The sequence below is a fragment of the Mirounga angustirostris genome, unplaced genomic scaffold (assembly GCF_029215605.1).
Source record: "Mirounga angustirostris isolate CCGP_5_RB_7025 unplaced genomic scaffold, mMirAng1.0.hap1 SCAF_7, whole genome shotgun sequence".
NCBI classification, from domain to species: Eukaryota; Metazoa; Chordata; class Mammalia; order Carnivora; family Phocidae; genus Mirounga; species Mirounga angustirostris.
In genome coordinates, this window is record NW_026991715.1 from 122,131,478 (window position 1) to 122,151,900 (window position 20,423).

Consider the following 20,423-nt stretch of genomic DNA (forward strand, 5'->3'; position numbering starts at 1 on the left):
AGGGCTTTGGAGTCTATCAGATGATGCTGTGTGCACTTGCTTGAAGCCCATTCTCCTCATTTCAAAAAAAAAAAAAATGCATAACCTACCTCTCAGAGTTGTTCTGAGGATTGGTCAATGAATTCATTCATTTATTTAATCATTTATTCATTCACCTACTATGCCCTATGCACCTACCATATGCTAGATATTGTTCTAGGCTCTAAGAATAAAAAAAGACAAAACGCCTACCCTCAGTCATTATGACCATATACTTACAGAGAGAAGTGAACTGTCTTGAGGACAAGGTGTCTCTTCCTAATTTGTAAAAACCCCTTCTAAGCTCGTGGTGTGTCTGTAAGAAGGAATATGATCAGATTTATATTTCCAAAGTGTCATCTAGCTGCTGTGTTTAGACTATGATACAGGCCAGCAAGAGTGAAATTAATGAAAAAAAAATCAGCTTGGAGGAAACTTCAAGAATCCAGGTGTGAGATTAGGTGGCTTGGACTAAGGTGGCAGCAGCAGAGATGACAAGAAGGTGACCAGAATAAGGGAGAGAAGCCAGTTGGGGGGCACAGAGGGAACATATGTCAAATGCCTAAGAAAGTGTCTGATACATAGTAGGTGCTCAGAAACATGAGCCCCCTTCCTTCCTTTCTTCCTAAATCATCATCCATCCCAATGTGAGAAGAAAAAAAACACAGGTAACCACTGAGTATGGAGCCCAGGCAAGCATTTGGCGTTACATAGAACAGACGTGGCAGTCTAGTCCTTTGATCTTGGAATCAAAATACCTCAAACTGGTTGAGACATGCACCTGCTAATGAAAAGGGATTAATTTCCTTTCAAGAACAGTTCTACCAAATATCAGTCATCGGGCCACTTAATGCAGAGGGAAGTCAGTTGTGAATAGGAATGTTTTCATACCTACAAACTCATAATCATGACCATCTTGCTTGATTAAAGCCCCAGACAATGTCCTTGGAATTCATTCAAACTGCCTGTTTGAATGAATTCATTGACCAATCCTCAGAACAACTCTGAGAGGTAGGTTATGCATTTTTTTTTTTTTAAATGAGGAGAATGGGCTTCAAGCAAGTGCACACAGCATCATCTGATAGACTCCAAAGCCCTCCATTAGCACACACACACACACACACACACTGCTGTCACCCATTTGTATGGTTCTTGTACTTAGAGACCAAAATTGTAAAGCTTTTATTTTCTAGAACTTTTGTTGACTACTCTTAATTTTGAAACATGGAAGTGCAAAAGACAGAACTCATAATAATTCATACTTACATGGATATTGTGATACATTCAGTATTGAACATGGCACTTAGTACATGGTGATTGATTTTCCTACATTCTCAAGCCTTAGCTTTTCCTTGGAAGACACATGACATATTTCTGTGATATATGAAATGTATGTGAGAGTAATTTATATCATAAAATCATATAAAACCATACACATTACTTTTCCCTTGTGGGGTACACTATAACTTTGAAGTTTGGAGAAGAAATTTCTTCAGCAGGCTTGGGATTCAATAAATATAAAATAATAAAAGAGTAACCCCAGGAAAAGTCTGCCTAGAGTTTCAGGGTAATGTCTATGTCTCTTTTTGTATTTTCTGTCATTTCTATACCCTAGTCATGGGTTAGCTGTTTGGAAATTCCAATGGTTTCCGATATCCTAAAACAGTAGCAGCATGTTGTATGTAGTGAGGTGGTTGATAACATGAATCTTTCTGCATACATTCTCAGATTGTCAGTAAACTCATCCCAGTTGAAGAAATTCTAATGTTCCTGGAGGAAACCCTGGATGGTCTGGAGAGCCTTAACTCCACCTGTACCCAGGCCTGTGGCATATGGATGATCGTGATCCTGAAGGAACATGGAGCTGCTTTGGAAGAACAGGTGAACTGACAGCCAGTCTGACCACTGAGCAGAATTCTAACACTTCTGAAATGCCACATTGGTTGCCATTTCTCAGCTTGTCCTCTGATGGGCAATAGGCAAGAGCATGCACAGCCTCAGGAGGCCTCCTCAGAGACCCAAGTTATGTACTAACAACCAGGCTCATGTTGAATGCTTGTCTCAACCTGTTTCAATTGCCTCTCTATTCTGTGATTTTAAAAAAAACAACAACAACAACAAAACTTGCCCAACTGTTGCTCTCTGGCCAGAGACAGCAGCTCTGAATAAGGGCATTTGGGTTCTGGAAAACTGGATTGTTAGATCTATCTGTAAGGAGGAGGGTGACTGTGTGGATCTCCTTTGGAATAGCCAATAAGAGCCAGTAGAGTTTCTAATCCCACTGCCAATCTTCAAGCTGCTCTTCCACACACCTTTAGGGTTGGTTTTCTGGTAAGGAAGGCTATCACTGGAGAACTGATTGGGGGAAACTCCTCAATCCTTGCTCCCAGCTGGAGAGTTAGCGTGAAGAAGATTTGAATTCAGGAAGCTTGGTTAAGAGCTCCAAATGGAGATGTTCTATTCTCTCCCTTGAGGTCAGAAGCAGAATTCAAGCAATTCAAAGATTAATAAGGAGAAAGAGAATCTTTAACTCAATGAAGTCACCTCAAGGGAAATACTTGAAAGTTATGGTCCTCATATCCCAGGGTCAACCACCCTAAATTAAAGAATTCTCCAATGTCTGACCTTTAGAAATTATTTCTGTGCTAATTACTCTCCAACCAGTTTTTTCAAAAATATTTATTTTTTATTAACATATAATGTATTATTTGTTTCAGGGGTACAGATCTGTAATTCATCAGTCTTACACAAGTCACAGCACTCACCATGGACATATCCTCCCCAATGTCCATCACCCAGCGACCCCACCCCTCCCACCCCCACCACTCCAGCAACCCTCAGTTTGTTTCCTGAGATTAAGAGTCTCTTATGGTTTGTCTCCCTCTGTGGTTTCATCTTGTTTCATTTTTCCCTCCCTTCGCCCATGATCTTCACATTTTCTTTTTCAGCATTCCTCTTGTTTCTTCAATTCCACATATAAGTGAGATCATATGATACTTGTCTTTCTCTGATTGACTTATTTTGCTTAGCATAATACCCTCTAGTTCAATCCAAGTCGTTGCGAATGGCAAGATTTCATGTTTTTTGATGGCTGCATAATATTCCATTGTATATATATACCACATCTTCTTTATCCATTCATCTGTTGATGGACATCTAGGCTTTTTCCATAGTTTGGCTATTGTGGACATTGCTGCTATAAACACTGGGGTGCACGTACCCCTTCGGATCACTACATTTGTATCTTTGGGGTAAATACCCAGTAGTGCAATTGCTGGGTTGTACAGTAGCTCTATTTTCAACTTTCTGAGGAAACTCCATACTGTTTTTCAGAGTGGCTGCACCAGCTTGCCTTCCCACCAACAGTGTAAGAGGGTTCCCCTTCCTCCACATCCTCGCCAACATCTGTCATTTTATGACTTGTTAATTTTAGCCATTCTGACTGGTGTGAGGTGGTATCTCATTGAGGTTTTGATTTTGATTTCCCTGATGCCGAGTGATGTTGAGCACTTTTTCATGTGTCTGTTGGCCATTTGGATGTCTTCTTTGGAAAAATGTCTGTTCATGTCTTCTGCCCATTTCTTGATTGGATCATTTGTTCTTTGGGTGTTGAGTTTGATAAGTTCTTTATAGATTTTGGATACTAGCCCTTTATCTGATATGTCATTTGCAAATATCTTCTCCCATTCTGTTGGTTGTCTTTTGGTTTTGTTGACTGTTTCTTTTGCTGTGCAAAAGCTTTTTATCTTGATGAAGTCCCAGTAGTTCATTTTTGCTTTTGCTTCCCCTGCCTTTGGCAATGTCTCTAGGAAGAAGTTGCTGCGGCTGAGGTCAAAGAGGTTGCTGCCTGTGTTCTCCTCTAGGATTTTGAAGGACTCCTGTCTCACATTGAGGTCTTTCATCCATTTGAGTCTAATTTTGTGTGTGGTGTGAGGAAATGGTCCAGTTTCATTCTTCTGCATGTGGCTGTCCAATTTTCCCAACACCATTTGTTGAAGAGACTGTCTTTTTTCATTGGACATTCTTTCCTGCTTTGTCAAAGATTAGTTGACCATAGAGTTGAGGGTCCATTTCTGGGCTCTCTATTCTGTTCCATGGATCTATGTGTCTGTTTTTGTGCCAGTACCATACTGTCTTGATGATGACAGCTTTGTAATAGAGCTTGAAGTCCGGAATTGGGATGCCACCAGCTTTGCTTCTCTTTTTCAACATTCCTCTGGCTATTCGGGGTCTTTTCTGGTTCCATACAAATTTTAGGATTATTTGTTCCATTTCTTTGAAAAAAGTGGATGGTATTTTGATAGGGATTGCATTAAATGTGTAGATTGCTCTAGGCAGCATAGACATTTTTGCAATATTTGCTCTTCCGATCCATGAGCATGGAACCTTTTTCCATTTCTCTGTGTCTTCATCAATTTCTTTCATGAGTATTCTATAGTTTTCTGAGTACAGATTCTTTGCCTCTTTGGTTAGATTTATTCCTAGGTATCTTATGGTTTTGGGTGCAATTGTAAATGGGATTGGCTCCTTAATTTCTCTTTCTTCTCTCTTGTTGTTAGTGTGTAAAAATGCCACTAATCTTTGTGCATTGATTTTATATCCTGCCACTTTAGTAATTCCTGTATGAGTTCTAGCAGTTTTGAGATGGAGTCTTTTGGGTTTTCCACATAAAGTATCATATCATCTGCAAAGAGTGAGAGTTTGACTTCTTCTTTGCTGATTCGGATGCCTTTTATTTCTTTTTGTTGTCTGATCGCTGAGGCTAGGACTTCTAGTACTGTGTTGAATAGCAGCGGTGATAGTGGACATCCCTGCTGTTTTCCTGACCTTAGGGGAAAAGCTCTGTTTTTCCCCCTTGAAAATGACATTCACTGTGGGTTTTTCATAGATGGCTTTTATGATATTGAGGTATGTACCCTCTATCCCTACACTGTGAAGAGTTTTGATCAAGAAAGGATGCTGTACTTTGTCAAATGCTTTTTCTGCATCTATTGAGAGGATCATATCATTCTTGTTCTTTCTTTTATTAATGTGTTGTATCACACTGATTGATTTGCAGATGTCGAACCAACCTTGCAGCCCAGGAATAAATCCCACTTGGTCGGGGTGAATAAGCCTTTTAATGTACTGTTGGATCCTATTGGCTAGTGTTTTGGTGAGAATTTTTGCATCCATGTTCATCAGGGATATTGGCCTGTAGTTCTCCTTTTTGATAGAGTTTTTGGTTTTGGGATCAAGGTAATTCTGGCATCATAAAAAGAGTTTGGAAGTTTTCTTTCCATTTCTATTTTTTTGGAACAGTTTCAGAAGAATAGGTATTAATTCTTCTTTAAAGGCAAAAACATTTATTTTTTTAAAGATTTATTTATTTCAGAGAGAGAGAAAGAGCACGTGAGTCGGGGGGAGAGCAGAGGGAAAGAATCTCCAAACAGACTCCCCTCTGAGCACAGAGCCCAACATGGGGCTCAATCCCACGACCCTGAGATCATGACCTGAGCTGAAACCAAGAGTCAGACCTCCAACCAACTGAGCCACCCAGGCACCCCCAGAAATATTTATTGAGTGCATACTATGGCAAGCACTAGGCCAAACATGAAAGAATCAAAGGCTTATAAATTTGGAATGTCGTATTTGTGTGTTTAGCACCTAAATCCTCTCCTAACATCATTGAAATGGGACTCTGTGGTAATCATACTTGCCAGATATTTATGTTTAAGGAATTATAATTCAGAGGAAATGTATTGTTTAACCTAAAAATGTCTACCCAAAATAAATAAGAGAAGTATCTACTAAAAGCAAAGTTACTTTAGCAGAGAGACTTGCCCTTCTCCAAATCTAAAATCCAAATGTATAATATCATTCCCTAGTGCCCACAAATTAACACCCAAATCTGGAAGGGTGCCCTTCAGTTTTCTCTAGGATCTGGCTTCATATTTTCTATCAAGTTATCTTCTTTTATCACCCTCATTTTCTCTGTGTTCCAAACTAGACCATTCTCCTATTCCAGAAATCTTCACCATATTTGCTTGGGCTCATGATCTCCTGCTATTTTTTTATATAGATTTTTTTAAGAGCTGTTTTAGATTCACAGCAAAATAGAGCAGATAGCCATATACCTCTCTCCCCACACACACGCCTCCTCCCTCACTATCAACACCCCATACCAGAGTAGTACATTTGCTACAATCAGTGAACCTACATCGACACATCATTATCACCTGAAGTCCATAGTTTCCAGTAAGGTTCACCTTGGCATTGACAAATACATAATTGCATGTATCCAGCATTGCAGTAACATACAGAATGGTTTCACTGCTCTAAAAATCTTCTGTGCTTTATCTATTCTCGTGCTTTTTTTTATTTTACATCTTTATCTGTATTCTTCTTTCTGACGAGGATGACTTTCCCCCACCATCTCCACCTTGCCTTTTGAGATTGCTATATATCCTTCAAGACTCAGACCAGATATCCGTCCAAAGTGACCTCAGTTACTCCCAGATTCCCCTATCAGTCCTGTGAACATCCTATATACCACTTGCCGTACATTGCCTTTTGCACAGGCCTTTGGGTACATGGCTAACATTCTTTTTTTTTTTTTAATTTAATTTTATTATGTTATGTTAATCACCATACATTACCTCATTAGTTTTTGATGTAGTGTTCCATGATTCATTGTTTGCGTATAACACCCAGTGCTCCATTCAATACATGCCCTCTTTAATACCCATCACCAGGCTAACCCATCCCCCCACCCCCTCCCCTCTAGAACCCTCAATTTGTTTCTCAGAGTCCATAGTCTCTCATGGTTCGTCTCCCCCTCCGATTTTGCCTCCTTCCTTTCTCCCCTCCTGCTATCTTCTTCTTTTTTTTTTTTTTTAACATATAATGTATTATTTGTTTCCGAGGTACGGGTCTGTGATTCATCAGTCTTACACAGTTCACAGCGCTTACCAGAGCAGATACCCTCCCCAATGTCCATCACCCAGTATGGCTAACATTCTTTATTAGAATACTGATTCCTTTTGAGAAAGGGCCGCATCTTATTCATCTTTGGTAAATTCCCCACAATGCCTAGCACAATATTTGGCCTAATGCAGCCTTTCACCAAATATTTGCTACATCGACTTAAGAATAAACACCCAGTATAGCTAGAATCCCCCTGAGTAAGAGATAGGTCATGCAGAATTGATTATTATTTTTAACCTGGTTTATAATTCATCAACCACCCATGAATAATATGCTGACTATATGTGTCCTAAGTCATTCATGTAGAGGAAAAATGGCAACTTCTTGTTTGATTTGGCTTTTTGTTTTTTTCTTTTAGCTGTTGGAGATCTTGAGCATGATTTACCATCACATGCCAGTCCTCAGGCAAAAGGAAGAAAGTTTTCAGTTTATGCTGGAAGCCGTCTCTCAGATCGCCAGCTTTCACATGGATGCAGTTGTTGCCAACCTTTTACAGAAGCCTCTGCCCTTTGACAGGTAGATTCTAACTGAGCCAGTCCATTCTCCTAGGAAAGGCTAATCTGCATTGAGAAAGAATTAGTGGTTTGAGAGAAAGAAAGCAAAAACAAAGGTTGAGAACATCTCACCTAAATAATAATTTCAAAAATGGTGTTTGAATCACAAGGGACGTTTCTCCAAGTGTTTTTCATATACATATCCTCATTAAATGAGATTTTTAAAAAATATATATATATATCATAGGAATAAATGAGTATTAGAAAAATGAGTATTTCTCCTCTTTCTGGTTGCCTAGAATACACCTATGGGAGAGGTTTCTGCCTTAATGGACATCAACAAACCTAAGTCACCCACGTCCAGAATGCTGGACTGTTAAATCACACATCCTTCTTATTTCCAGGCATGTTAGCATCTCTATCTGTCCTTGAAATTTTGATTAGTCATAATGTTGTTTTAGAGGGGAACAGATGAAAACGCTCATAATCCAAAGAGTTGTTTCTTATCAGCTTCCTGCCTTACCACTCTAGGGACACAAAGACATTGTGGAAAGCTCTGGCTGAGAACATAGCCTCCAGTAGTAAGCTCTTGAGAGCCTTAACAGACAAACTTGAGAATGAATTAGAAGACGACCTAGCCGGGATGGAGGCGATTTCAGTGAGTTGGACAACCCATCACATGCCTGGAATAGCATCCCACTACGTGGTCTGTCCCCAGCTGGAACTTGGTGATGTAGCCTTAATCATACTTCTTCCCCTCTCGTACTCTGATTTTAAATCAACTCCAGCTTAGATTCGACAAATACGGTGGCAATTTTGTCTGCGGCTGTCGCTTTTAGAACCAAATTTCTCATCATCTCAAAGAAAATCCGTGTATCTGTATTTCCAAATGTGTCTTCAAGAGATCCAAAAGCACCCTTTTGAAAGACGTCAGCGCTGGAAGAGATTTCATGTAACCTGACTGGTCCCCCCTGGAATTTGCTCTGTTTTGCTTTGTTTTTACCATGAGTGTGGTCACCTTGGAAAGCAATCCTCTGGGGAGAAAAGCAAACTTGAAGATGAGGCCCGGGGGATGTCCTGGGAGGAAAGGGGCCTGCTTGACCGTGGGGCTCTCTCTCCCCTCAGGTGGCCTGTGCTATGTATGAAGTGGTATCAACAGGCACCCCCATCACCGCCTTGTACCCGGAGGTGTTCGCTCTACTCCTGAAGCTGGTCAGCTGCACACTGGGCCAGAAAATGCCCACTTCCCCCTGGAGCCACAGACGGCGAGTAATGCAGCAGGGAGAACGGCAGCAGACTGCAGACCCCTGCAGGTACATGGCCAGGCAGGAGGGCCCTCCCCAGCTGTCGGGATCCCAGACGCTAGACGAGGGGCCATGGCAGCCAAGGCCTATGCCTTCCGCTGCGGCCTCCACTACCCAGGAGCAAACAAGGCCTTGAGCCCTTGGTACTCTTCTTCCCTGAGCCGGGCCCCAGGGTCTCTGCCCAGAACGGCCCCAGAACAACAAACAGCTGCTCTGTGTGCTTCCACAGAGCCCTGTTTCATTTGTTTTCTCTCACTGAGACCCTTCAAGGAAGGCTGGAATTCTGTGATATCCAAGGCCACCAAGGAAAGAAGAAAAATAAAAATCGACACCATATTTTATCAAACTGAAGACGTCACCCATTGAAGGAAGCAAAATTATTTTGTGTAGTATTGAAAAAGAAAGAAAGAATCCCAACTAAGCCATGAATCAATGCTTTCTTATACTTTCAAATGTTTGCTATATATTTATTCAAAGAACTCTTTTAAAATGATTAGGTATAGATTTTTATCCTCTATCACAAGGCTCTGTTTCCTTGTCCTTTTGCATAACTTTTTATTCCGGTGTCAAATCAATCTTTCGAAAGACCTTCTAAGCAGCATTTAGGCCCAACACATGTAGTTCCATTAATATATGTCACTTCACTAAAATGACAGCAGGATCAAGGGCCCTGCCTCCATCCACGCACATACCCGGGCCTGCACCCGCCCTCCTGACTCCAGCACGACCACTGTCTGGCCAACCGTCGTGACACATCATCCACTGTGAGACGCGTCCTGGTTCCGGAGGGCTGTTTGAGAATAAGCAAAAGAGAGGAGTTTGCACATTCCATCCTTTGGGCTTTATTTTCTCCTGAGAGGTTGATGAAGTTTTGTGGCATTTTACTTACTGGTTCAGATAATCTCCGTGTCCCCTCTGACCCCAAATTAAAGTGTAAGATCAGGCAGTCGGTTTTTCCCCTTGCACGGTGTCCCTTCATCCAGGAGTGAGGGAGCCTTGTGGGGAACAGACAGAGTGAACTTGGGGATTCACAATTCCTTGTGTGGGGTTGGCTTACTTCTGTGATGCCGACTGTCTCCTTCAGGCTCTCGACGGTGACTCTGAAGTGTGTGCAAGCCCAAGCCATGAAAGAAGGCCTTGCCAAGGAATCTGATGAGGGGGACAACTTGTGGACCCTCCTCAGCAGTCCCAGTACCCACCATGTAGGAGTGTGTGCACTGGCCAGGTAATGGGCGGGCCTTCTAGAACTGGACACAAAGGAGAAAACTAAAAATCGAGTAAAAATGCAATGTAGACAGCTTCACTGGGAGCAGTGGACTCACTAAGGACTTATAGTCCAGGAGGAAAAACAAGGAAGAAAGAGCAGAGGGACGTGGGAAGAGATGGTGGGAGCAGCCCAGATCCCACCACTCCCCCAAAACATAGTGATGCAGTGAACAGTGGTAGGAAAACTGCACCTAGATTGGGCACTTGGATAAGCTATTTCCAAGTTGAAGCATTAGTGCTCTTCCATCGAACATCCCCTTTTAGATCATTTATTTTCCTGAGAGAGAAATAGACCAAAGTGTCCTCCACAGTTTAGAAAGAACAAAGTCTCTGCTACAACTGGAGCCTTGCGTTTTCTAGGAGCACTGTGAGGCAACGTGGCATCATACTGGACATCATGGAGCAACTCTTCTCATCTCTCACCTCCTCCTCGGAGAACTACCGGGTCACCGGCACAGCTTTCTTCTCTGAGGCAAGAGAAAGCAGCCACGTCACTGCTCAGCAGGCTCTCTGGGTCCCCTTGGGGGCGTTTCTCTCAGGGTCAAGAGTTCAGTGGGAGCTGGCCCTTTGGGGGAGCTTGGGGAGTGGAGAGCCCCAGCCACTGCCAGAAATATGGTACCCGAGCAGGGAATGAGAGAGGGAAAAAAAGAACCCACCCCCAACCTCTTCCTTCGCTCCGGTCTGCAGAAACCAACCCTCCCAGGACAGAGAAGCCTGGAGAATAACTACGACAGGGACAAAATAAAAAGTAATCAATGGTATATTATTGTCACCTCACACCCTGGCACAAAGGTTGTCCCAGCCGACCCAGGGAAGGAACATTGTCAGTAACTCCTGTTTTCCCATTTTTCCATTTCGATTAGAAAACCTCTTCTTAACTAGGTCTTGTGGTTCTTGTCATCGTGTAACCTTGACCTGGGGGCTGCTCGTATCTAGAGATTAGTTTCTGCAACACTTGCTGATTCACCCCAGGGCTTCCTCCTCCACTTCATGAGTGGCTGGACCCTACACTTTCATTGTATCTATGATGCACTCGTCACTGTCCTGGAGGGAGGCCACTCCCTTCACTAAAGGGGCGAAGTGGTTGTTTTCAGCTCGTGAAGGAGCCAATCCTTTGGAAGCATGGGAATCTACGGGAAGTGCTGATCCTCATGGATCAGAGTGCCTGGGACTCCAATGTGACGTTGAGGCAAATGGCCATCCGAGGACTTGGTAATACAGCTTATGGAGCCCCTCACAAGGTAAAAGGAGTATGGGGCGGGGAGACATGCAAGTAGAATTGAAAATAATGATTTACTAACCCACACCTCGTGGTTGCATAGTAATTAAGTAAAAATCCAAATAAATTGTTACAGTGGTATCTCTCGGGTTGAAGAAACTGTGACCCTAACAGAATTCTAATTTCCTTGCTGGGAGTCCCCTACCCTCCGCCACCTGCACGTAGAACAGTTTTCGAGATTAAGAGACCTTATTTCAAAATAGGTGAAGAAGCATAAGCAGATAATATTAGAATCTGTCATCAGAGGCCTGTATCACCTGGCCCGCACCGAAGTCATCTGTGAAAGCTTGAAGGCTCTAAAAAAGATCCTGGAACTGCTCACAGACAGAGATGTGAGCTTCTACTTCAAAGAGATAGTGCTGCAAACAAGAACCTTCTTTGAAGACGTAAGTGAGCCTGTTCAGGAATCTTCCCTCCCCAAAAGTGAACGAACAGAGAGAGATTCAGGTAGTTCTTGTAGCAAGCAACGTCGCTGTCCCATCTCTCTTCCTTGGCCTTCCCATTGTGCATTCCCAGCACAGAGATCATTGGTACAGTCCCCGTGCAGGCTGCTGGCTTCCTGGCTCTCCCTCTGCCTGAGGGGACCCCTGAGGGGACTCTCTGGCTGAGGAATCATGATCGATCTGAGCAGGGCGGGGTGGGGGTGGGGGGGAGGAGTGCAGACATGTTGGGGGAGAACCCTAGAACAACAAGAAATGTAAGTTTGCAAATAAACTCCTCAGCTTCCTCCTCTGTCAGAAGGATTGAGCCCACTTGCCCATAAGGGAAATACACTCCTTAATAATGCCTTTTGGTAGCTTTCCTCTCTTCCCTGTCTCATTCCCACAAATTATGACAGTACTCAACAGAGAGCAAGGGCCCAAATAAAGGTCTTCTCACCTCCAATACTCTTCTCCACGTCCAAGATGCAAAGGTTCAAAATGCTTGCGTGGTTCATTTAATCTAGGAGTCAGGAGACACCACAGCCGGAGGGCCAAATGCTGCCCAGAGCATCTTTTCGTCAATGAAGTTTCATTGGCATACATCCATGCTCATCAGTTACATATTGTCTATGGTTGCTTCCACACTTCATCTGCAGAATTGATTAGTTGTTACAGAAACCATATGGCCTCCGAAGTCTAAATTATTTACTGTCTGGCCTTTCACAGAAAAAGCTTCTGTAAAACCCCCAATCTAGTCAATAGCCTAGAAATCAATTCAAAAAAAGATCAGTCAGTGACCCCAGGCAAAGGACGGCCATTTTCCTTTGTACCTCCTGGAAAACTAGATTTTATTATTTATTTTGGTTTATTCATTGTCATCAGAGTAAAAATCTATTTCCCCTCCAACTTACATACATTTTTGTGATCGAGACCTCTTTCCTCATGTTGTGTTGTCAGAGGAGATGGAAAACTGCTGGTTTCCTCCTCTTAAACATTAAGGCTTGATTAAATTACCTTTCTACCTTCCAGTCTCCAGACTGAAAAGTCTTCATTTCCTCCATTATTCATCATAAACCTAATTTTTCAGCTCTTTAAATATTTTACAAGCCAGCAACTCTGTTGTGTCTCTAGATGTGGCCTGCAAAGTACTGAAGACAACCTAAAGAAAAATTCCCTCTCAGGTCTGATTTTTTCCTGTTTATCCACTCCAATTTTTTTTTTTAAATCTTGCCCTTTCTTCCTGACTCCTTGGCAATTTGTTAACAACATAGGCCTCTAGATTTTAGTCTGCAATATATGCCCACAGTCGATAATTCTCCAGTTGTGTATTTTTCGGTTTCCGTTATTTCCTTGCTAGCCTAATCCCGGCCTTCGAAAGCAGCTTTCTGCTTGTGTCCAGCTACTTTCTCCAATATATCAACATTCCTTTTAATTCTCATCTTGTCCTCAAAACTGCTTACTTGGCTCCCACTCAATATAGTATCTTCTGTAAAATAACAAAGATGTTCCTTTTTTTATTACACAGATGATTGATGACAATCTTTGACAGCAAAGGGCTGAAGTCACCCCTACAGCACCCCACCTGTTTATTAGCTTCCCCGGGGTTGTCGTGGATCCAGTGATGATAGTTCTCTTGGATCTGAGCCTCCAATAATCACCTATGAGTTTTGTGGTCAAGATAATGTTTCTCGGGGCGCCTGGGTGGCTCAGTCGGTTAAGCGACTGCCTTCGGCTCAGGTCATGATCCTGGAGTCCTAGGATCAAGTCCCGCATCGGGCTCCCTGCTCGGCAGGGAGTCTGCTTCTCCCTCTGACCCTCCCCCCTCTCATGCTCTCCCTCTCTCATTCTCTCTCTCAAATAAATAAATAAAATCTTTAAAAAAAAAAAAAGATAATGTTTCTCAGTCTTATGCGGAAGGAAAAAATTCTAAAGTGTTGCTGGGTTGTTAGGTTAGAACCTTCTCACCCCCAATAAGTATCAGTTCCATCGTTTTTGTATAAAAGTGAAGTCTGGATAAAGAAAAAAACTTAGGACTTAGTAATGACATGCTACTCATTCTCTGCTACTGCTCTCTTCCCACAAGTAAATTGAACTATACTTTATGAAACTTAGCCCCAATAGTTTTCTATAGATTAAGCATACAATTCTGTCATCTCCAAGTTTCTTTCCTCCTCCCTTTCTTTCAATATTTAAGCACTTTCTTGGAATTCTCAAAACATGGTGACACTCCAACGAAATGGTAGAACAGAAAATATGGTGGCCACCATACGCACCGCGCCCTGTTCACTCCTGCCCCTGCACCAACCCCGAGCAATCACCTTACTCTGTGTGACTCCATTTTCTCAACTCGAAACAAGGACACTAAACTCTAGTATCTCAGCACCCACAACAGGTTTGCTGCTTTTTTTCTGCTTTTTCCTATCATTCCTTGACCTATCATTAGGTCCTATCGTTTGATTTCAGAAAATTTAGAAGATTTTGAAAAAAGTAAATACCTTTCTACCTTTTTGGTGTTTTGTAATTGGTCTGTTTTCTTTTTCTAAAAAGAGACCTTTTGGGGTGCCTGTGGGTGGCTCAGTCGGTTAAGCATCTGCCTTCAGCTCAGGTCATGATCCCGGGGTCCTGGGATTGAGCCCCGAGTCGGGGTCTCTGTTCAGCGGGAAGCCTGCTTCTCCTTCTGCCTCCCTCTTTCTCTCTCTCCCTCTCTCTCTGTCATATAAATAAATAAATAAATCTTTTTTAAAAAATAAAATAAAAAGAGACCTTTTAGGCCACCTGGCTGGCTCAGTCAGCAGAGCATGCAACTCTTGATCTCAGAGTTGTAAGTTCAAGCCCCACGTTGGGTGTAGAGATTACTTAAAAATAAAACTTTTTATAAATAAATAAATAGGGGTGCCTGAGTGGTTCAGTTGGTTAAGCGTCTGACTCTTGGCTCAGGTCATGACCTCAGGGTTGTGAGATTGAGCCCCACATTGGGTTCCATGCTCAGCAGGGATTCTCCTTGAGATTCACTCCCTATCCCTCTCCCTACTCCTCTACCCTTTCCCCGCTCACCCTCACTCATGCTCTCTCTCACAAATAAGTAAATAAATAATCTTTTAAATAAATAGACCTTTTAAAAATATATCCTGACCTCATTCCTAGTACATTTAAACATTTCTACTTCCATTTCTATGATATGAGGTCATGTCTCATGTATTCATTTAACTTTTCTGGCCTTGTCCCAACCAGCCATCTTTATATTTTCTGGAAGATCTTTATTAACTTCCTTTTCTGTGGCTTTTTTGTTTATGTGCCCATTTCTGACACATTCTACCTTGCCATCAAAATTAATACTACTCTCTCTTCTTTTCCTCATATTCATGGGGATGCTTTTCATTGGCCCTTGCTTATTGCTAATCCAAAATAATATTCTGCGACTCAGGACGACTTTTCTCTTCATCCCTCTGCCTTTATATGGGTATTCTAAACTAGTTTGCTAGACCTGGGAGGGAAAAAAAGAAAGAAAAACCTCCAGAAAATCCAGTGTTCGTTAGAACTCTGATCAGTATCAGCAAAGTATCTGGGATAACAGGAGGCCATCTTTCTCCACCACCTCACCCTTTGGTTCTTAAAATCATTATCTACCATGCTGGACAACAAGCAAGGAGGTTCCAAAATTTCACATATGCAAGCGTAGGGCTAGGCACTTGTTTGTATATTCTCTGTCTCCGAGACCCAGAGCCCAAACTTCTGAGCTGCCTTTAATCCCATTGGAAAGTATTTGGGATCTTAGAGAAGAGTTTCGGGCCTTGGGCAATTTAGATTAGAAGCCCCAGAATTCTAGGTTAGTGATGCCATCAGGCTAATTTGTATAAAATACACAATGAGCAGGAACCCTCCCTGGCCTCTTGCCCCCAGTACGCCCTGTTTACCATTCCTGTGGTCTGTTTCCCCAGTAGCTACTCAATGATAGAAATCAAGTCTCCAGCTCTAGAGCATCACTTAAACCCAGACCCGTGGCCATTCAAACTCACAGAGTGTGAGTACAGAGCTGCCAGGAATGGAAGGGCGTTCTTGGCGCACAGAGGGGTTGTGACAAGAGCACACCGGAGACCGTGTTGCAGCCTCCCTCTGCTGACATGGGGCAGCCGGGGTGGGGGTGGGTGCCGGCCGGGAGTGGCCCGTGAGGGCGACTCACCCATGACATGCGTCTGTCACCACAGGAGCAGGATGATGTGAGACTGACTGCCATCTTCTTATTTGAGAATCTGGCATCCCTAACAGGAAGAAGGTGGAAGATTTTTTTTGCGGAGGAAATAAAAAAGAGCATGATTTCATTCCTTCTCCACCTCTGGGATCCCAATCCCAAGATCAGAGCAGTAAGTGGCCTTTGTACAGACATCCGCACCTCCTCCTCCCCCACGGCCGGCACGTGCCAGTAACTCTGGTCTAGCTGGTCCAGAAGCTGGATCTGAGGCCACCTCTCTCAACCGAACCTGAAAACTGCTTCTTCAACCCTAGGTTCTTTCTTGCCTGCTCTCTCTGTCTGAGATTGCTCTTCCGTCTTTGAAACTGGGAAGGTACCAGCACTGACTTTAAGCCCCTCACATTGCTGGTGTCCACTGCCCCACTCCCAGCACTAGGCAGCATCCTTCCCTTCCAGAAAGAGATCCAGCATTATAGACGGTGATTGAAACACTCTGTTTCTTAGGCTTGCCGTGATGTCCTGATCATCTGCATCCCTTTCCTGGGCCTTCAGGAACTCTATGGGGTGTTAGATCATCTCCTTGATGGTCGGGATCTACCAAGGGCCAGGGATTTCTACAGGCAGTTCTGTGTGAAACTGGTGAGTGTGTCGTAAACGCTGCCTGCAAACGCTGCACAGCCCAGAGTCCAGGCAGATCCCAGAAAGGCAGACAACACAGCAAGGGATCTGTGGCCACAGTCAGAACTGGTTTGGAAGGATCTCAACGATTCTTGGTATCTGGCCCCATTACCTTCCGCTCTTTCCCAGTCCTGACTGGGCTATGTTCTTCGAGATTCCTGAAACACACCAGTTGATTAGTCCCGCAAGGCCCAGTACTTTTCTGATTAAATTCAGGTTTGAAATAACCATAAGACATCTTCCAGTAGAATGATTAATGGCGGTGTGAGTGTTCGTGGCCTTTAGTTTCCTTTTGTAGGACCTACCGGATGCCAAATTTCATAGTGGATCACTTCCCAGTTGTCCTCTTTGTAATATCCATCTCTTTTAGGCAAAGAAAAACCAGGAAATCCTGTGGATCCTCCACACACACTCGTTCCCCTTCTTCAGCAGCACCTGGGAGATGATCCGGAGTGCTGCCACCAAACTCACAGGTGAGAGCACATTCGCACTCCCTACTCAGATGATCTGCTCCTTCCCATCTAGTCTTGCTTCAACGGGAAGCTACTCCACCATGAACACGGGTATGACTGGGATGACAGCAACAACAGCAACAACAAAATGCCAGAAAGGAATTCGTTCTGCATCTTGGAATATCTTCCCTCAAAGGAACCTGTTCCCCTTTGCAGATGAAAACTTGTAACATCTTCTGACTTCCCAAAACCCCCGCTCCTCCCGTTAGGCCCTCCCCCCTCATGTCTCTTCTGGTTCCTAGTCGTCGCTCCTTCTTTTGCCCAAGTCTTTGCCCAAGCCTGCTGCCTTGCCTAAATGCTTCCTTTGCATCCTCCCTTAACATAAGCCATAGTAAACCTTTCAAGCTGGGTTGAAGCTGAGAGCTTTAGCAGCTACATAATACAAGTGGAAAGCGTGTCAGTGAGGAGACCAGCCGATCTTGGCTCTGCTATTTGATTCTGGACAATTCACTTAACTTCTCTGTGTTACCTCTTTGTCTGATCTATGAAATAAAAGAGGAATGTAAGTGAATCCCTGAGGATCCTTCAATTATGAAATTCTAAATTTTATCATGACGCCTATTCTAACTAATCCAGCCCACCATGAACAGGCCTACTCTCTTGGCCACCTTTAAGACTGAGTTAAAAGCTAAGGATTTCTTATTGGATCAAATGAATGATCCCTCCAGCTACACTGTAAACTTTCTGAAGACAAGGATCCTATCTGGCACATGTTTGAAACCCTGACAATAACTGGCACCCCCTGGGAGGACACTTCGTGATCTTTCCCAAGTACATGTTGGGTGAGGGACCACTTCCAGACATGGTACTCAAAACCCAAGAGACATCACCCTGGCATCATCCTGGGGTCACAAAAAGAATCAGATAATTTGCTCATTCACTAGCCAGACCACTTAACTTCTGACCAGGTGCAGAGTCTGACCTGACATGCTTTTCATGGCCTCTTCCTCTATAATGAAATTAGTATCTGTTTCCCCTGTTGATTTTAGATGCCATTGTTCTCAACTTGACCAGCCAATATGTGCAGTTATTAGACAAAGAACAACTGACCACACGTGAGTACCAACCCTAGTTTCTGCTCAGCATATTGTTAAAGACATATCTTTCAGAAAGAAAAGCTAATGCTGCACCAAGTTCCCTGTTATCCTAGAAACTGAAAACCCTAGTACCTCATGATTGTCTCTAATGCTCCCTAGAAACTGGAATTTCTCCTGAGTATAAAGCAACCCCCCGCTCCAGCCCTTTGCAGGCATCATTCCCCATAGACTGTTATTTTCTGATTGTCTATAAACCTACTGATTACAAGGTCAGGATCTTCTCTTCCCCTATTTCAGTGTTAAAATAGATTCTCAGCTTGCAGATCCAAATCCTACCCACTGGGATAGAACATAAGCATGGGACCCCCAGCTCCACGTAGAGCTGACCCTCAACGTAGAGCCTCAAGCTGCGGCATAGCTTGAGCCTTGGCTTTCTTCAATCACTGAACCCTGCTTTTCTTCCTGTTTCAGGGCTCCAAGCACTTCGGCAAGACCCCTGCATCAGTGTCCAGAGAGCAGCCGAAGCTGCCTTGCAGACCCTCCTGAGAAGGTGTAAAGACCTAAATGTCCTTCTGTAAACCATCAGGAAATAAACTGCTAGGCTTTTTCTACAACTGACTCCTGTCTTCATCCTCACAACCTACAAACGTACAGCATCTTGAGGAAAGAGATGGTGTATTCCTTACCCTCCAGGGTCTCCCTGCCGACTTCCATTAGTAAAAAGTAAATCCCACAAATTCACTTGAGCGATAACCTGTGATTTGAGTGGTGCTGGCCACTCAAGAGCACATTCGCACTCCCTACTCAGGGAGTAGGTAACCTTTGCGCAGGTTACCCCTCTATCTTGGGAAGCTTATGTCCCAACAGATCCCAAAAAATGACAGAACCTGAAACAAGTCTGCTGCCATTAAGAGGACCGCTGTTATTTCCACACATAGCCCTGTCCTTTATTATCGCTGCCCACCTTGAATTACAACCCACACTCTTTACTTTCTAAAAAGCAGGCTTATGATAAACTTTAACCTGTGTGTTCTTTCTCAGGTTGTCATTTTTGTGTCGAGACTATGCCAGGTGCTTTTCTACAAAAGACCCATTTCGACACTGTATTAAATCTCATGGTTTCCTTTCTATTGTTATCCCAGAGCATTCCTTCCTTTGAATGGCATGGGTGCATGGGTGTGTTTGTGGGTGGGGGTGTGTGTGTGCCTATTTGTGCATGTGTGTGTGCATGTGTGCACATGCATGTGTTAACCTTCTTCACAGCATTTGAATCATAACTCCTTACTCTTTTTCACAATGCCTACGTGAAATTATGTACATAACAAGAAGTTTCTAACACAGAGGCTGGCCCTTGTTGAACACCACCACCAACACCATCATTCATTAAGAACATTATTAAATTGATGCATCCCTTTACAAATTCCTATTACTATATTCTAATGTCTTCATCCTCCACCTCTTTGGGGAAGCATCTTTTGTTCCTACAAGACCTTCTAGGGACCAAAGGAATATTTTAGGTCTGAGAATTTGAATTGAGTCCATTTATTCATTCATTCAACAAATACTTATTGAGTGCCTAAAATTTATAAGGCACTGTTATAGCCACCAGGGCTACAACTATGAAGAAAAAAAAAATAGAAAAATTCTACTGTCATGGAACTTATAGGCTACAAACTCCATGTATAAATTCCAGAAGATGGAGCCAGTCTCCAAGATGGCCCCCGGTGATTCTTGCTTCTGGTATTCATCTAATCCTCTCCCTCAATGAATAGAAGTGACCTGTGTGATCAATACAATATTTCAGAAATTACCAAGTGTAACTTCCAAGGTAAGGTCATAAATGGTATTGAACTCTCTTGAATCACTCTGGGGGAAGCCAGCTACCATGTGAGGGAAATACTCAAGCAGTCCAAAAAGAGCTCCATGTGGCAAAGAACTGATGCCCTCTGCAAACAGCCAGAGCTAACTTGCTAGGTATGTTCATGTGCCATCTTGGAAATGGATCCATGAGCCCTCGTCTGAAAGTCTTCGGACGATGAAAGCCTCAGCTGACACATGACTGGATTATAAGATACAGAATGCCCAATTAAATTTGAATTTCAGGTGAACAATGAATATTTTTCAGTAAAGTATAAGATTATTATACTGAAAAAAAGTATTTATTGTTTACCTAAAATTAAAATTTAAACAAGCATCCTCTATTTTTATTTGCTAAACCTGGCAACCCTACTTTAATCTAATGAGAGTCCTGAGCCAGA

At 43.0% G+C, this 20,423-nt stretch overlaps 1 protein-coding gene across 1 annotated transcript in view; it reads left to right on the forward strand.

The window, feature by feature from the left end:
• The window catches only part of MROH2B (maestro heat like repeat family member 2B), a 63,533-nt gene extending 44,790 nt beyond the window's left edge, over nucleotides 1-18,743 (forward strand). The window contains exons 30-42 of the mRNA XM_054505113.2: nucleotides 1,747-1,899; nucleotides 7,343-7,500; nucleotides 8,010-8,136; nucleotides 8,604-8,791; nucleotides 9,867-10,007; nucleotides 10,409-10,520; nucleotides 11,143-11,289; nucleotides 11,531-11,713; nucleotides 15,955-16,110; nucleotides 16,443-16,577; nucleotides 16,987-17,089; nucleotides 18,118-18,183; nucleotides 18,637-18,743. Coding sequence (XP_054361088.2) covers nucleotides 1,747-1,899; nucleotides 7,343-7,500; nucleotides 8,010-8,136; nucleotides 8,604-8,791; nucleotides 9,867-10,007; nucleotides 10,409-10,520; nucleotides 11,143-11,289; nucleotides 11,531-11,713; nucleotides 15,955-16,110; nucleotides 16,443-16,577; nucleotides 16,987-17,089; nucleotides 18,118-18,183; nucleotides 18,637-18,743 — 1,776 coding nt within the window. The remainder of the gene's footprint in view (nucleotides 1-1,746; nucleotides 1,900-7,342; nucleotides 7,501-8,009; nucleotides 8,137-8,603; nucleotides 8,792-9,866; nucleotides 10,008-10,408; nucleotides 10,521-11,142; nucleotides 11,290-11,530; nucleotides 11,714-15,954; nucleotides 16,111-16,442; nucleotides 16,578-16,986; nucleotides 17,090-18,117; nucleotides 18,184-18,636) is intronic.
• The last annotated feature ends 1,680 nt before the right edge of the window (nucleotides 18,744-20,423 follow it).